At 52.4% G+C, this 17351-nt stretch overlaps 5 protein-coding genes across 5 annotated transcripts; all 5 read left to right on the plus strand.

Annotated features, from left to right (window-relative positions):
- Positions 1–6058: 6058 nt before the first annotated feature.
- Positions 6059–6337, plus strand: LPMP_342060 (kinetoplastid membrane protein-11; the record flags this gene model as incomplete). Its single annotated transcript, XM_010704330.1, has 1 exon — positions 6059–6337. One exon carries the CDS (start codon positions 6059–6061, stop codon positions 6335–6337), a length of 279 nt encoding a protein of 92 aa, XP_010702632.1.
- Positions 6338–8868: 2531 nt separating this feature from the next.
- On the plus strand, positions 8869–9147 carry LPMP_342070 (kinetoplastid membrane protein-11; the record flags this gene model as incomplete). Its single annotated transcript, XM_010704331.1, has 1 exon — positions 8869–9147. One exon carries the CDS (start codon positions 8869–8871, stop codon positions 9145–9147), a length of 279 nt encoding a protein of 92 aa, XP_010702633.1.
- Positions 9148–10784: 1637 nt separating this feature from the next.
- Positions 10785–11063, plus strand: LPMP_342080 (kinetoplastid membrane protein-11; the record flags this gene model as incomplete). Its single annotated transcript, XM_010704332.1, has 1 exon — positions 10785–11063. The coding sequence occupies one exon, from the start codon at positions 10785–10787 to the stop codon at positions 11061–11063; it is 279 nt and encodes a 92-aa protein (XP_010702634.1).
- Positions 11064–12441: 1378 nt separating this feature from the next.
- On the plus strand, positions 12442–13317 carry LPMP_342090 (hypothetical protein; the record flags this gene model as incomplete). Its single annotated transcript, XM_010704333.1, has 1 exon — positions 12442–13317. The coding sequence occupies one exon, from the start codon at positions 12442–12444 to the stop codon at positions 13315–13317; it is 876 nt and encodes a 291-aa protein (XP_010702635.1).
- Positions 13318–14436: 1119 nt separating this feature from the next.
- LPMP_342100 (hypothetical protein) lies at positions 14437–15996 on the plus strand (the record flags this gene model as incomplete). The annotated part of the gene is made up of 1 exon (XM_010704334.1): positions 14437–15996. One exon carries the CDS (start codon positions 14437–14439, stop codon positions 15994–15996), a length of 1560 nt encoding a protein of 519 aa, XP_010702636.1.
- Between the last annotated feature and the right edge of the window lie 1355 nt (positions 15997–17351).

Genomic DNA, 17351 nt, shown 5'->3' on the forward strand with positions numbered 1-17351 from the left:
ATTTGGCTTCTCTTAGCGAAAGGAGGGAGGCAGAAATGCGGAAGCCTGATGACTGGAGGGAAAAAAATTAAGTGCTTCGTAGGCGATGAAAGAGAAGGGATGAGGGGAGAGGCCCGTCAGGTGAGGACGAGGCGTGTGCAACTTCTGCAGAGAGGAATGGAAGGGGAAGAGGCACCGGATGTTGACCCACCACGGTGGGCTAGCAGACGAGACGACATCGGCTTGTGGGCGCGTGCGCCGAGGGAGGATCTCTGCGGATGTGCACTGGAAGTGCCCCACTTTTGCGGTGCCGGGAATGGTGTCTCACTCTGTCACCTCTCCATCTCCTCTGTGTACAGCTGGTACCCTCTTTCTTCCCGTGCTTGTGCTCATCGGCGGAAGCGGGTCTTGCTGCACCGCACGTACTTCTCGTTGCCTTTTTCTTCATGGGTGTGTTGTCACACACACACACACACACACACACCTCCCTGCTACCCCCCTTCCCACCACAATTGAATCCATTTCCCTCTTCGCTTGCATCAGTTCCTCGTCTAGTCCCTTTTCTTGTGTTTTCTCTCCTCTTCCTTTTTTTCTGTATGTGTGTGGGTGGGCGGATGGGTCTTACGCAGCCACAAGCGCGCGTGCACCCACCTACCCACCCACACACATACAGAAATTTGACAGGAACGACCGTAAAGGGAAAAAACAAAAGAGAACATAGTACAAGAAAAAACGCATAAAGAGGTGCGAGTTAAGCTAAGAGGGAGACTTGCTGGGGTGGGTGAGTGATGTGTGGGCGGGCTGCAGTGGAGAGAAGTGAGGAGGTGGGAAGCGGTGCATCCGAATACCCGCGTGGGGGAGGAGGACACCCGCAACACCAGCGTGAAGACGAGGAGATAGGCAAACAGGAAGGATGCGTTCACCGCGCTTGCCCAGTCTGCCTTTTCCGTGTATTTACTTCTTTGGTTTCTTCATTCCTCCCCCCTCTATTTTGCCGTTTTTTCGCGTTGCCAAGGCGCAAAAACGTCGGAGGAAAAGAGGCAAACTAACGAAAGAAAAAGTACGCCGAACGTTAGTCCCCGAAGCCAAAGAAAGAGGGCCTGCGCAAAGTGCAAAGATGTTCTTTTTTTTCCCCCATGCCGCCCTCTTTTCGCTTCTCCTTCTTCTTTTTTCTGCAGTCCAGCGAACAGAATACCTCTAGTTTCTCCTTCCTCCTTCGCTCTCTCCGTCTCGGCCCATCGATCTACTAGTCGCGCGCGTGTGTGCGCGTGTATGCGTTCTTCTCTTCTGCAGCGTCGAATCGCTCCCTTTTTCTTCCCGTTTGTACTTGTTTTTCCGGTACTTTGTTTTCTTGTAGTCAAAGTGGGCGTTGTGGTGTACATGCTTGTCTTCGTTCCTGCGCTCGTGTGCACATACATGCTCGTGTGTCTGCTGTTTGTGTGCGTGTCTGTATGTGTCGTCTCCGCCTCATTTTTTTTTTCATCTTTGTTCTCTTTGGATTGTGGTTTTTGATTGTCTGCCTGTCTGTGTACGTTTGCGTGCTTGTCAGTAAGAAAAAGAAAAAAGAGAAGCAAAAAGGGAATCAAGAAACGAGACTGGCTGGGCTTTTGAGGGTCTTGTAATCTGTACTTTTCTTGTCTTTGTAGTTCGTAGTAGTGAAGGGCACTTGCGCTTCTTTTTTTTTTTCCTGCGGTTCTCCTCTCTGTCTCTCTCGGCCTTAGCCTCCTCTTTCAAAGTCTGTTTATTCCCTTTACCCACTCTGTCTCCGACCACTTCTCTGTGCCCCTCTCTGGGTGTGCATGTGGGCGTATGAGCAGGACTCTCGTGTGTCACGCCTTTCTCCCTTTCAGGCTTTCTTTTTTGCTCTCCTCAGCCCTTTAGGGTTCGGGTCGAAGACGGTGGTGGAAGACATGAGGACTCCGGTTCTTCCTGTCGCTCTTTTTTTTTTCGCTACTCTAACTCTGAGCTGCGCGTGTGCATTCATTGTTATTCATCAGCCTGCGCAGTGCGACCTTTGAAAGCGACACTGCAGCCACCGAGCTCTTGACTCTACTTGTATGTGAGTGCACTACCGCGAACTGCCCTTGTCCCCCTTTCTCCCTTGTGTCCCTGCCGCTTCTCTCTATTTCGCGTGACGCTTTTTTGTCTTTATCTCATCTAACGTGTGTGTGTGCGTGTGTGTATGTGTGCGCGTGTGTTCGTGTATGCGTGTGTCAGCCGGCAGCGCTTCTTTCATCTGTCTTGTTATTGTTGTCGTCACAGACACCCCAACCAACCAAACATGCACTATCGTACCCTCTTTCTCTCTCATCATCAGTAATTTCCTTCTGTTTTTCCTTTGTTTTTCTTCCCTGTGTATTGTGTCATATTTTGACTTCCCCATTTTGCACCTCTCTCTGAACCTCTATCCCGTTGATGTTCTTTCCTTTTCACTCTTGATCGTGCAACCGCCACGCTACGTGCAATGCACATTTATGCACCCCACAGAGACACGCAACATACAAAAAATAAAACAGAAGAAAAAAAACGAGAATGCAATGGGAGAGGAGAGGGAGAGAGAGAGAGGAAGTTTGCGACAAGCAACGCTCAGACATACCTGTCAGCATACACACACACACACACACACACACCCAGACCCACAGCTGCTCAAAGAAAAGCAAAGAAACAAAAATGTGCACTGAGTGTCGTGCGCGTTTTTCTTCATTCCTTTCCCTCCCTCTTCCCTTTCTTGTGTTGCACTTTCCTCATTTTTTTTTTGGTTCATTTCGGTTCTCTCTCTGTTTTTCTCTCTTATAGTTTTCTGTTTCTTTCGTTTTTTTTTTCTTTACTCGCAGCTCTCCCTCTTTGATACCTTTTTTTTTCTCTTCCTCCCTTGCCTCCTCTTTCATCTTTTAGGAGTCGAATGTCTCTCTGTTATCATCGTATGTGTTGGGCATTGAGCAGCCGTGTGGGTGGGTGGGGGGGCTTTCTGCGCGCATTGTACATCTGTGTACCCTCTGCTTACAACCGCGTGCAGTCCTCCCTACCCCCCACTTCTCCCCCCCAGTATGCCCCACTTTCGTGTCTCTTCTGTCTTTCTTCGCCTGTCTGCCGTGTGCATGTGTTTTTGCACATCGTTGCTCGCAGAATGGACGTAATTTGCACCACATCGGGGAGTCAAAGCGGGGGCGCGAACAAACGCGTTACAGGATGCACTTCCTCTGCACGTCCCTCACACTTTATCGCGACTATTTTTCTTCAGTTTTTTTTTTGCATTTGGCTCACTTGCTGCGGGGAGCCACAATGGCATGCAAAACGCGAAGCGGGGGGGATGCAAGCGGGCCTATACGGAACTCTCTTTCCAGTAGTCCACGAAGTTGGTACCATATTAGACGGACGGCAAAGACGAGGCGGTTCTCAGCAACGGCGACGAACATTTCTTCCGAGATGACGGCAGCGATGGTGGTGCCGATATCAAGACAGTGTGGCAGCGGGGACAGACTGCATGATAATAAGGGGTAAAGAAGGAGAGAGAGAAGCGGCAATATTCAGAGAAGCTGAAAGACTAGTTCTCCTCCCCCAACGGAACGCAGATGAAAGAGGAGAGGAGGTTGGAGAGAAAACGGGGGAACTCTGTGTGTGGTTGTGCGCGTCTAACAGGGGAGAGACCCTCCAAATGTACGAGCAACAGATGAGTCGCTGTCGCTGAGAATATTTTTACCTCCGAAGGCAACAAGAAATTTGAAAGGAATATTATGCCATTTTTTCTTGTAGTGGGGTGGTCAGGTAAAGGGAGTGCCGCTGCCTACGTCTCTGCGTCTTTGTGTGTGTGTGTGTGTGCGTGCGCGTCCGCGACTCAGAGAGCCACTTCTCCCTCGCGAAGGCACAGCTCAGGCTTGCTGAACGACAAAGAACACCGCAGCAGACGAGAAAAAAAGAGGCAAGTATACCACTTCATTCTTCACTTCTTTCTTTTGTTGTCTTTGGTTGCAGCAGAGATGTTGTGCTGGGTCTCTACCTCTTTTTAAGAGCGGGAGAGGGAATAAGGAAAAACATTGGGTAGGGGAGGACCAGAGGCAGACCTCTGACGGCGCTGAGTAAGGTCAGAGAAAGGCAAGAAAAGAAAGCACTGGGAGGAAACACAGGCATCGCTATCGGCAATGAAATTAGGAGAGTGATGTGAGAGAGAAAGGGAGATAGGGTGTGGCATAGGCACATCGGGAGGGAGGCAAAAAAAGGAAGAGTCCAGCAGTGCTCTCTTTAAAAAGTTTTGGAGTTCCCTTATAAATAAATCAACCTTTATCTTTTTTTTTTTTTTGGACTCTCCCCGTTTCTCTCGCTCTCCATGTTTGTCACTGTCTCTCTGCTTCCCTCCCCGAGTTTTTTTTTTTTGACGAAATGCCACTCTGCGTTTTCTCCTTGTGCTTTCTCTCTCTTTCTCTCTCTCGCATTTTGTGTGTGTGCGTGTGTGTGTGTGTTTGGGCGTGCGCATGTCGTGGGCTCAAAGGAGGACAAAAGAGAGCGCTAAAAATAAAATGGAAGTTGCTGTCCTTGTTTGTATGGAGGTGGAGCGAGGTCGAGGAGAGCAGATGATGAGGCACCAACGACTTTAAGCTGAAGAGGGAGAGGGGGGAATTCCGAGGATGATGCGAATGCTCAACAACTAGGTGTGTGGCTTCTGACCTCCTCCACGCGCAGCAGCGGCAGCGAACGAGGCTGTGGAGAGGCCGGTGTACCACAGGGGCTGGCGAAAGTGATGACTGGTGGGAAAAGCGTGTTTGGGGAAATCAAAAGCCAAGCAGACGTGAGCCTCTCATCACGCAAATGGAACTCCACCCGCATGCGTTTGAGATGTTTGCTTCAACTTGTTTGCGTGCACCTTACTTGCACGAGTCTCCTCTCTGTTGCTGTGTGTGTGCGGGGAGGGGGGCAGCATTTGTGTGGGTGCGTTTGCGTTCACACACGTGTAGGATAGCTTGTTTGTCTTTCTTGTGCTTTGTGCTGTGCTGTATTTCATTTTGTCTCCCTACTTCCCCTTCTCTCCCCCTTTTGTGCCTCTCAGGCTCTTTCTGCACCGCTCTCTGTCGGTTGTGTGTCCGTGTAGGCCCGCGTGCCTCTTCTCTTTTTACTGAGTCGGAGGTGCGCTTTTCGTTGTTGTTGTTTGCTTCTTTCTGGTCCTCTTTTTTTTTTATGGTATTCTATTCTTCCCTAAGTCGGTGATAACAAGGAAAGTCCACACAATATCCACCCAACAACAGAGGAGGGAGAAGCTCCAAGGAATGACTGACTCCATCTTCCTGGGGAGGGGAGGGGCATCGGAGGGTAGAGAAATAGTGTCCCATGGATCGGGCGCATACAGCTGCACACACGTGCGCGCTTTCCCCGTTTTTTTTTTTTCGTGTGTAAGTGTATCAGGGTAATTCAGCGAGAGTCGTGCGAAGCACCGTACATGAGTCTAACTCCAGGGTCTCCGCAAGCACACCTGTGCCTGTGTGGGAACTCGACCTCCCTCTTTCTTTTTGTTTGGTGTTCGCACGCCATGAAAGCACAACCTTAGCGGAGTGAACGATGAATTCCTTTCCTCTCCCGCTCTCTTACAGCGCACGTCGGGGTTGAATAGACCTCTCAGTCGCACTGCCCAGCACAAACTGCCCTCTTCTTTTCAGTGATGCCAATATTTTGTGTGATGCTGTGGACTTACGCGCTCTCTTCACTGTCAGTTGCAGGTGCTCCGCGTTGATGCCTCGTCGCTTCCATTATAATCGTATTGTGTCACTTTCCTCTCTGCTCCTTTTTTTTTCGCTGTTCCTCCCCCCGTACACGCGCACACTCGCCCATGCACACTGGCGCTGCCCACGTGTACCAATGCCCCTGATGGTGTCTTCACTGGCCATTCCCCAACATAACCCCTCTCGCTTGTTCCCTTACCTCGTCTGTCCGTGCATCCAACCAAAAAGATCTTTGAACCAACGCTAGCAACGCAACTCCACCCATCTTCTGCCTTTTTCTCTTTTTCGTTCTTCTATTGGTCTTCAACTTCTCGCTCGAGGTACCCGCATCGTCACCCCTCTCCCCCTTTTTACACACTCCCCTCTAAACCATGGCCACCACGTACGAGGAGTTTGCGGCGAAGCTGGACCGCCTGGATGAGGAGTTCAACAAGAAGATGCAGGAGCAGAACGCCAAGTTCTTTGCGGACAAGCCGGATGAGTCGACGCTGTCGCCCGAGATGAAGGAGCACTACGAAAAGTTCGAGCGCATGATCAAGGAGCACACGGAGAAGTTCAACAAGAAGATGCACGAGCACTCGGAGCACTTCAAGCACAAGTTCGCTGAGCTGCTTGAGCAGCAGAAGGCTGCGCAGTACCCGGGCAAGTAAGATTAGAAACGGTGAAACGACTCGCACCATGCCGGTGATCAGCAAGACTCGCACATATGTCAGTGCTTGTGGATGTGCATATGTGCTTCTGGGGGCACGGGGGGGGGGCAGGCGGCTGCGAAGATAGGCTAAGCAGATGAGGGGGCATGGAAGTCAATTACGAAGGAGGCAGTGACACATCGATGAATCGGGGTGGTTATATAGGCGCCATAGAGGTGAGAAGCACAACAATGCGCCTGCTTGCCTCCGTGGGCGTATGATGAGGCGGTTACCATACATGTAGCTTCTGTGCCCACGAACTGTACGTGTGTGGGTATGTGTCTGCCTGAATGTTGATGCGTTGGTGACGCAACTCAGCAGAAGGAGCTGGATAACTGCTAGGGGGGGGGGATGATGAGTGTAGGAAGGAGTGTGCACCCACCGTCCTTCCTTCTCTCAAGTTTCCCATTGAAGCAGCCTCTATCCTTGTGTCTTCAGGCGTACGCGTGTGTGGTCGCGGCGGAGCTGGAGTCATGTCAACTGGGCACTGAGGTAGGAGAGTGCAATGCTGGAGGTGCTTCTGCTGTTTTGATTTGTGCCTCTTTTCCTTATGGTGTCCTCTTCATGCAAGTGTGTAGGGCGCGGGGAACGTGCAGCGAGGCAAGCGGTGCGGTTGTGAATGCCGCGCACTCGTGTCTGCTAACCTTCATTTGCACTCTATTGCCATCTGTGTTCACTTCCGCTCCACTCTGTTCACCTTTTACCGTATACATTTCTTTACGCTCAAGATGAACGGATCTATACACTGGCAATGTTGGCGACAGGAAAGGTGTAGCGAGGTTGAGTGAGTGAGAAGTCTGAGAAGCGAAGGGATGCCCTCTGCCTTAGTCTTGTTTAAGGCATTCAAGCGCAACTTGAAGTGACTCTTTGCTGACAAAATGTGTGGGGTGCGGTGTCTATTGTGGAACGTTGCGTGGGTGCACAGATTTTCCTCTATCTCTATACACGCTCTCTTTTTTTTTTCGCAATATCGTGAGTCCCTGCCCTAGTTGATTCCCGATATCCCCTACTCGCATTTCGCTTCTCGTCGCATTGGTCCTCCGGTCCAGGTACCTTTTCAGGGGTGTGGTTGCTGTTCCGTGTTGATCCGCTTTTCCTCCTCTCTCGTCTTCTTCCCAGCTCATGTATATCTTTGCTGCACGTCTTCTGTATCTCCTTGGACTCCACTGTACACTCTTCCCTTGTCTCACTCTCTTTTTCTCTTGGTCTTACCATCCAAACCTTTCCTTACCAAATATGTGGACCATGCCGGTAAGGCATCTCAGAGAAGGCGGGTGCTGTGGGGAAAGGAAGGAGGGGTGGATAAGGAAATAACGCAAAGTCGAGGCAAGCAGTCGGACGAACAATTGCTTGAGGGAAAAAAAGAGAGAACCATACAGTGAGGTGCACCTTCGGCAGGTTAAAACACAATATCACCGCCTTCCTTTTTCTACCTGTACACAGACATATATACATATATATGCAAACACGTATATATATATGTGTGTGTGTCTGTAGACTTGTTGAACCCAGCGTGAATCACCCCTTTTTTTGTCTCTCTCTCTAGTACTACCCCCGACTCCCTGGCTTCGTTTTTATGAAGTCATCTCAGCAAGTCTTCAAGGGTAAGCACTACGAACACGACTACCGCCACGCGTACCGTGCTTGCCTTCTTTCTTCATATCCCCCTCCACACAGGTTGCAGTTGGCTGCCGTTGTTCTAGCGATACTGAGCTACGCTCCGTATCGCTCATCCTCTTTCATGCTCTCTCTCTGTCTCTCATATTGGGAGTGTGTAGGTGTGCCTTTCTTTTACTTCTCGCTTCCCTCCTTATTTCCTACACCTCTCTTTATTTATTTATGTCTTCGTTGATTGTGTTCTTTTTTTTCTTCATCTCACGTTTTTTTTTTTCGCCTGTTTCTCTCGTCGACCATGTTGCCCTCATCCACCCCCTCCCCCCAATGCATCCATCTGAGAAACGATCAGCAGAACGAACACCGCCAAGAAAAGACTCTTGCCGAAGTGCAAAAGAAGCAAACGAAATGGGCACCACATCGAAGCGTGCGGACGTGTCCTCATCAGAAGGCACGTCGGCATGTGCTTATTTTCTTTCTTTTTCGAGTAGCGCACAGCCAAACCCCTTGGGAGGTGAGACCACCTTAAGTCCCCGCACCCCCCCCCCTCTACCATGACCCCCCTGGCTGTCACCGCTTCATGTGGGCATAGAAGGTGAGCAATGCCGATCTTCAAAGAAGAAGGGCAGTTCCACATGTCTGACTACAACCTTCTCCTTTTTCTCTCTCTCGGTTCATGCTTTTCTTTGTGGGCTTGTGCTGCTTGCTGCCCCAACTATCCTCTTTTCGCACTTCTCTGGACGACTACTGAACTCAATAAACGCACGCACACAAGCACAACGCTGCCAGTCTCTTTCTCCGCTCACCACATTCAACCCAAACCAATCCATCTCAGGACTCTCCCCCCTCTCCCCCTTTTACACACTCCCCTCTAAACCATGGCCACCACGTACGAGGAGTTTGCGGCGAAGCTGGACCGCCTGGATGAGGAGTTCAACAAGAAGATGCAGGAGCAGAACGCCAAGTTCTTTGCGGACAAGCCGGATGAGTCGACGCTGTCGCCCGAGATGAAGGAGCACTACGACAAGTTCGAGCGCATGATCAAGGAGCACACGGAGAAGTTCAACAAGAAGATGCACGAGCACTCGGAGCACTTCAAGCACAAGTTCGCTGAGCTGCTTGAGCAGCAGAAGGCTGCGCAGTACCCGGGCAAGTAAGACTAGAAGAAAAAGTTTCCTTAGGGCGAGGGTCGGTGCCATGTATAAAGACGTCTATCAATCTGTCGTATGTTTTTTTTTACATTTTTTTCCCCTTCATTTCCCCTTTCTCCTCGCGCTGCATGGTAGAGTCGTATGCTTGTTTGATACACAGAGATGGGTGCCTTATCACCGTGGCTCCGTTTCACTTTTTTCGTTTATTTGCCTTTGCATCAACCTTTCCCTTGCTTCCGAATTAATTGCTGGCTTGTGCAGCGGTCAGGGCTAGAGAGCGGAGGTGAAAGACAGGGCTAGTGAGGTCTTATACGAATGCACGTTGCTCTGTGCGTGGCTGTGTTTAGGTACGTACGCGCTTGCTGTGGAATATGGCCTTTCCATACAGTCAAATGGGTCTCACCAGGCTACACACGCGTACACGCACACGCCTATACATCATCATCATCACCATAATCAATGCACGTATGTAGGAGCTGAAGGACAACGAAAATTTTCTGCCTCAGAAATAAAACGGAGAAAAACCTCAGAGAAAGAGAGAATTGCTGGTTTTTGTGCCTTCTTTGCCAGTGTACCTGCGCCCTGCACATGATGTTCTGGTGTACCGCTGTGTGCCGGACGAGAGACGGCGCGGGGCAGCGCAAGCACAATGGCGCGGTGAACACTCGCCACCATGTACTTTTGCAGACCAATCGGCAGTAAAAACGAAATGCAATGAACGCTAACGGAGCAAGTGAAACAGTTCACCAGTAGGCCGCTTCAGCGAGCTGCTTGGCTGCACGTCGAGGAGGGGGCGAAGGTGGCACCGGAACAGGATAGTCAACGTGCGGCGGTGCGTGTGAGGTGGGTGGGTCTCTCTTTCTCCCTCTCGTGATGGAGCCAAGGATGCTGCTAGCTCATACGGTCACGCGAGGGGAGGGAGCATTTTTTGTGCGAGCCAGGCGAAGCGAAGAAGAGAAAAAGATCCCCGCACTTTTTTCTTCCGCGTCAGAATCACTGCAAAGCAGCGCCTTTTTTTCTCCCTGTCCTCGTCAGTTCAGCTCTTCTTCTCGTTTGCCGTGGCTCGCTTTTCATCTTTCTCACCCTGGCTTATCTCCGCACGGGTGTGGGGTGTCGAATGGGAGCAGGCGTACAGAAGGGCATCCTCAGCGTTGTAACAGGAGACCCCCTTTTTCGTCCCTTGGCCAGTCGACGGGCAATACCCCTTTCGCTCATGTACTACTTGTTCTTGGTGTGCTTTCTCCCACCTCGTATGTCGCACTCTTCAGTTGCTGGGATCTTTCGACTTTTATGTGTGCGCCTCTCTGCTTACTCCCTCTTCTTATTCTTCGCTTCCCCTGTGTGTTGCGGCCACCTTGACTCATATTTGCCCAACCACTTGCCACTACGAACGTCTGTGCACGTGCCTGTGCTTGCAATGTGCGGGTAAATGTGCAACCCTCACAACCACACAACTACTTCACGTCTTGCTCTCTGCTCAAAAAACTTCCTTTTCCACGCCCACCGCATCACGAGAAGGTGCGCATCTAGGTAGTTTTGTGCTGTCTCTCCCTCAATTTCCTCCCCTCACCACATTCAACCCAAACCAATCCATCTCAGGACTCTCCCCCCTCTCCCCCTTTTTACACACTCCCCTCTAAACCATGGCCACCACGTACGAGGAGTTTGCGGCGAAGCTGGACCGCCTGGATGAGGAGTTCAACAAGAAGATGCAGGAGCAGAACGCCAAGTTCTTTGCGGACAAGCCGGATGAGTCGACGCTGTCGCCCGAGATGAAGGAGCACTACGACAAGTTCGAGCGCATGATCAAGGAGCACACGGAGAAGTTCAACAAGAAGATGCACGAGCACTCGGAGCACTTCAAGCACAAGTTCGCTGAGCTGCTTGAGCAGCAGAAGGCTGCGCAGTACCCGGGCAAGTAAGGGGCACAGCCAAGTCTCTTGATGTCATAGAAACAGAAAGATAGTCAAGGAGGTGAAGAGGGAAGACATGCGGTGCTGCTGTGCAGTGGGACGCGCGGGGAGGGAGTGGGAATTAGGAAGAGGGAAGGAGGGGCAAACGTGTAGTTGGAGAGGGGCTCTCGAGGTGAGTGGTTAATAAGTGTTGGGATTGCGCCACGTACATGCTATAAGCGTTGACGTGGTAGCCTTCTTTGGACGCCGTGTGTACAACTCACCTTCTCTGCCCTAGTCCTCGTCCTCCTCCACATTTTTGGCATGCCTTGTCGTGCTTCAGGCTCCTCTCCTCTTCTCTTTTCCGTTATGCCTCTCTCGGCTTTTCTTCCCGCGTACACCCGCCTTACTCCTTCGCTGTCCGCCACTTCCTCCTTGTGAAGTAACTCTTTCTCTTTACCTGTTTTACCTTTTTCCGGTGATTTCCTATCTTTTCCCTTTACTCCCTTTCACTTTTCGCACTGTTCTCTCTCTCACTTTGTTTTAACTTCTTCTCTTCGCTGTTCTCTTTGTCTAGAAAAAACAATCCGCACATCTGACATGCTTTACAGCGCGTTTCCCATTCCATGAGGCGGAGGCAATTATAGAGAGAAAGGGATGACTTGACTTCTCACTCTCTTTTATGGACGACTCTCTCTTCCGCCCCATTTCTCTCTCGCGCGTGCAAAGGTCAACGGATTCTAGGATGCATGCAGGGATGCACGGAATCTTTGTCTCCCTTCCCCCTGTGCTCGACCCTCGAAGAGGTCAAGAGCGAGAGACAAGCAGGCGCCTGGGAAGAAAGGGAGTTTCACTGACAATGGGTTTCTTCTACCGTGTGGTGTGTCAGCCTGAGTGGACTTTGTCCTCTACCCCTACAAATTACCGCCTTCGCTGTTCTTGTTGCTTCCGACAGCCTGTTCTTCCCACCTGCTTCCCTGGCACCGTGAGTCGTAGCCGCCACTGTTCCAGTCCTGATTCTCCCCCAGTGCGTCTGTCATTCTCACCCGCTCTCTTTCTCTGTGCACCTTTCTCTTTTATGGAGCTGTGCGCGCATTTGCTTTCACGTCGTGGATATGTTTCCTGCGTGCGTGTGTGCGACGTTCAAAGCACTTATTGTCTTTTTTGCTTCCCTTTTAGGTGAGTCGATTTGTTTCACTTAAAGGGGCTCCGGTTTGTGTTCACCGGGGGCGTAGGCCAAGTCCCTCTCACCTCCGCAGTCGAGAGGAATCTCAGAGAAGCCGCAACGCTCATCTTTCCTTCTTTTGCTGCAGAGTGAGATGACTTGATCATACGTGCCGAAATACAAAGCCACTCATCCCCATTTAGCCTCCACGCACGGTGAGTCTCTTCACTTTTCATTGTAGCAATGCTGCGAACTTGCCGCATCTTTTGCTTCCGCATAAAGTGCGGGAGCATGTATGTTGACTACAAGATAATGTCCCGCAACCATCGTCGCTCGATTCGCGTAGAGGATGCCTTAGTCGACCCCCTGCTTCCCACCACGGTGGTGCCACTGCATTGGTTGGAGCAGCTTAGGTGCCCATCGACGCGTCTTCTTACCGGCTACCACATAGAAGAGGCGGTGTATGCAAAGCCGAACTACGGCGATCGTGTGAACAGCACTCCTGCGTTGTTGTCTTCGTCTCTTGCAGCTGCCAAGCCGGAGGAGAGCGATGCTCACGTCAACGCGATCCGGGCGGGCCCAGTGGTACTTTACATAACTGGGCAGAGCATCCCTGTCGTTTTAAACCCTCTCTTTGTGCACTCAGGCGAGTGGGGACTCACTCAGTCAAACGGTGAATTGGACCTTCGCATCGGCATGGATGCTATAGAGCAGTGCTCCCTGTACGCTGAGCTCCGCCCGGGTGGTCTGCTCTACTCGAAGCTGCCGCACCCAAGCCTGACAGAGGCGATGGAGCCGGTGCAGGACACGCTTAAGCGCTACGGAATGAAGTGTGGCTTGGCAGAGTCGCCACTGGTGCCACGACCGTGGACGCGCATGCGCTATATGTTTATCGACGAGCTGCAGCGCGGCCCGAAGATGACCGAGTTCGTAGGGTACAACCCGCGCAGCGGAACTCAGTGGCGCTTCTCGCAGCACACCAAATACTTCCGCACGGGCATCTGGCGCGAGACCATCCGACGCAACGAAATGAACGATGGGCTGCACGCGCACAGCAGCTGGCAAAAGTCCCCGCAGCAGGCGGTTCCGGAGATCAGCTTCCTCGCACCCTACCCGTAACCGCAGTGATCGCCGATGGGGTGGATTGCTTCGACTGTGGTCGCGGAGGATGGCAAGGGCCATAGGCAAGGACAAGCCAAGGAGACACAAATGTGGTGTTGCGCGGGTGCCCTCGAAAGGTAAAAACACCTCTTCTGCGTGTGTGTGTTTCTGCCTTGTATCTCCGACGCGTTTCACCTCCCCCACTCCCCTGTGTATTTCTCTCTCTCTCACAATACCTCTTTTCGGGGTTGTAAGGGCTCACTGTAGCAGCGGCGTACCACGTGTGTGCGTGCGTGTGTGTATGTGCGGTGTACTCCTCTTGAACGAGCGTGCGCGTACGTGGAGTGTAGGGAAGGGGCGCTGAAAAGAAAACGAAGTTGGTGTACACTAGAGAGAGAGACAATGACGTCTGCTCCACAACAGGGGACTACTGAGCTCAGCCCCTAACGTGTCTATTACCCTCCCCACCAACGCACTTCTCTGTGCACTTTTGCTTCTGCACCTCTCTTCTTGCCGCTGGCTGTGCCTCTTTGTGCGTCAGTGCGTAACGGCCACATTATCTTCTTTCCTCTCTGTTGGCTCACCCCTTTCACAATCCAAAGGCGAAGGAAGGCGACCAAAAAAAGATTACTACCGAACACGTGAAGCTGAATCGGTGCTGTGTATGCTGTGGCGTCCACGCTGTCTGAGAGAGGCACCTCGATGCAGAGAAGAGCTTCACATATTCGGAGAGAAGTGGAGAGGAGGTATCGATGGCGGTGGCCTTCGCTGGCCAGGCCTTGTTTTTGGTTTTGCCTGTGTGCTTACGAAGGAAAAGGCGGTTAGGGGAGGGGCAACGCCTCTGAAACAGCGTCGCTGTCGTTGTTTTCTCACACACAAAAGCCACAGAAAAAGAAACGCAGCTCAGTGGCTATCTTCATGTGATTTCCTTTGTATGCGCTATACCAGCTCTTCATCTCTGCATTTGTTTTCACTCTGGTCTTGTTTTTCCTCTCTGGTGGGCTCCTACTCTTCGTGAGAGACACTGCAACACGAGAGCCAAAAAAAAAGGACTTTTTGAGGACACGGAGGAGAACAGGGTCGCTTCCTCTTCACGTCTGCACTCTCTTTTCTTTGCCAAAGCTCTAACTCCGTCCCATGCCCTTGTGCACTTTATCGGCACACCCATGTAGGCGGCGACCGACTCAGCTGGGCTGTGCAGGCCCTCTGCAGCGTAGTTTTTGCACGCTCACAGGCGTGCGGCAGCAACGATCATCAGCTTCACCACGAGGCTGTCGACACTCGAAGGCCAACGGTGCTGACACAGTAGCTGCATTTTCGAAACAAAACCTCCTGTCACCATTCGGACATGCTCTACAGGGCTCATCACGAGGTCCACAAGGCCTTTTTGCGGAGCCGCTCGACGCGTGGCTTTCCGTACTCGCGGACTCCGTTCCCTTTCACAAAGACTGCCTCGTAATTTGCCCGTCCACGGCATCAAAGGCGCAGGTTCGGTGCATCTGGGACCGCTGTCGATCACACATTCCCGGTGCTCACATCGGTACCCTGATTCCACGCAAGTACGAGGCAGGCAGGGCAATCACTGCGAACGCTGCCCAAACTCGGCTGTCGCCGCCGGGCAGCACCTTCGCAGGCCACCCGCTTGATGTAGAACCATCGATGTCGACGGCGGCTGTGTCATCCGTGCCGTGTAGCAGTGGTGGGGACTATCTTACGAGCGCCTCTACAGCTCGGATGCCTTCCCTGTATTCCCCGCTCGAGCACGTTGCTCCGAGCTCTCTGGACCTTATTGTGCTGGCCAGTAACGTGTTTGCCCGTGAGATGCTTTTCGACGCCCCGTGGCACTTATCCCTCGCGCACCGCACTCTGCGCCCGCACGGAGTCGTTGCCATCCTCGGCCACGTCGCAGAGGCGGAGGTCGCTGCGCCGGAGTGGGCGGCGACAGATACGAGCGATTACATCAATAGTACACACCAGGATGCGCGAGAAACACTGCAGCTGACTGCCATCACCGCTGCCAGAGAATTAACCACCGATGACAACCACGCGTGCCATCTGCGTCGCGCTGTCGAGGTACACGAGACACTGCGCTGCGGCCATGCTGATGTCTTTTTCCCTTTCCCTAGTGTGCGCCGTCGCTGGTTTACATCTGAGTACGCTCTTCAACCCGCCCAACTGGCAGCTCACTACCGCGCAGCCCCGCTGTATCAATCTCTCTACGGGCCGACGGGATCCTTGTGGTGGAATAAGATGCGGTTCAAGGCAGACGTGCTACAGCGGCAGCGAAAGGCTGCTCTGCCGGCAGATGGCAATCAAGAGGATTTTTTTGTCGATGTTACAGAAACCCCCCCGGATGGAGCTGCTAGCCTGGGCCAGGGTACCGAAAGTCCTCTGGAGGACCTTGTTGCAGCGTGGTCTCCGCTCGGCGTGCGGCGTCGCCGCGGTGTGGAAGATCCGCTAGACACGCTGCAGGCCATTCTCGAAGCCCACACTGCCGCTGTTAATATACCCGCCGCGAAGCCGCTATTGCGGGTGCAACTGCACCACTTTGTGGTGACGTGCAGTGCACGTCGTATCAACGCAACACCGTTGTCAGAGGGGCGGACGGGGCTGTACGGGGATCGACTTGCAGCGCTTGGAGGAGGGCAGCGTCTTTCCCTCCCAGCAAACGAAAGGCCGAGGGCGCGAGGTGTGTGATGCGTGGGTGTGCTAAGACTTACTGGACCGCAATGTGCGCATGTGTGCATGTGTATTTTATGTGACTTTGAGGGATGGGTGAGTGCGGAGGAAGGTGTCGGTGCCCCCCCCAAATGCAGAGTACTACTGCCCTAGGCGTCTGCTGAATCAACACAGATGGCGCGCCGCTGTCATGATTTAATCGCCTTCTCTCCCAGTCAAGCCCTTCATGCTCTTCTCATCTCTTTTCTGGCCGGCGAGAAGGCGGCGATGCGGGGTAAGCAGCAACAAAATGAGATTGCACACCGACACGCAAAAGCGGTTGCTACGTGGACGAGAAGGGGAAGAACGGATAGTGGTGGTGCGCTTTGCTCGCCATTGCTCGGTGGATTGCCTGGCTCCCTTTCCAATGCATTCTATACCATCCTTCTGTTTCGCAGAAGAACCGCGGCTCGCGCGCTCTCTCTCGATGCCACTGTTGTACTTGTGTGGCGCGGCGTCTCTCTCCCATGCCATAAGAGTGACTGTCACACAGCGCTACTTTCGACAGACTTCGGTGCATCTTCTCCTTCCCCGTCCTTCTCACCGCTCTCCTCGCTTAATTATTTGGCACATTTGTGCTCCTCTTCATTTTCCCTGTGTAGGTGTGCAACACAGGAAACCATCCACGTACACCTGGCCTGTATCCCTGACAATTTGCTTAGACTTTTGAGTTTTTTTTTCCTTTTCGGCTCCTCCCTATTCTGTTCCTTCTTAATTTCCCTTTCCCATCTTTTGCTGCCGCTTTGCTTGCTATTCAATTGGTTGTGTGTGCTCTGCTCCCATCATCCCTTGGAAGGCCCTCTGAGTTCGTTTTCTGCGACAAGGCGCGGAGAAGGACCTCACTGCGCAGGCGCATCTTACTCACAACGGCGCAGATAAACGTACACCGTCCCCCCTCCAGCACCCGCCCTATCATACACATTCGCACAGGTGGCGGTGTCTTGTGCTTTGCTAGCTCACCATCGACGCCTACAGCCGCGCGCACAATTTTGCCCTTTCTCCCATTCTCGTAAGGTTTGTACACGTTGCGTGTGCTTTTCGGTGGCCTCCTTTTTTGGCTCTTAGTGCGCCTGAGAGGTTCCGTGCGCGTCTTCCTTTCGCCGTTAGCAGCTCTTGTCTACTTCTCCGTGCTGCTGGTGCATTCTCGCGCTTGCGTTCCAGCAGCGCCTCACTCGCATCTTTTGCTGGCCTCGTGGTGAAAGGGTTCTCTTTCTGTCACCAGTGTTTGTTTTGTTTTCACCTTCCCACTCACTCTCTTAGGCCTTCGTTCCTGTCTTAGCGTCCCTGTCGCGTGGCTCTCTCTAGGTGAGTCGTCACTTCTGTGTGTGATGATG

This window comes from Leishmania panamensis (assembly GCF_000755165.1).
Source record: "Leishmania panamensis strain MHOM/PA/94/PSC-1 chromosome 34 sequence".
Classification (NCBI taxonomy): domain Eukaryota; phylum Euglenozoa; class Kinetoplastea; order Trypanosomatida; family Trypanosomatidae; genus Leishmania; species Leishmania panamensis.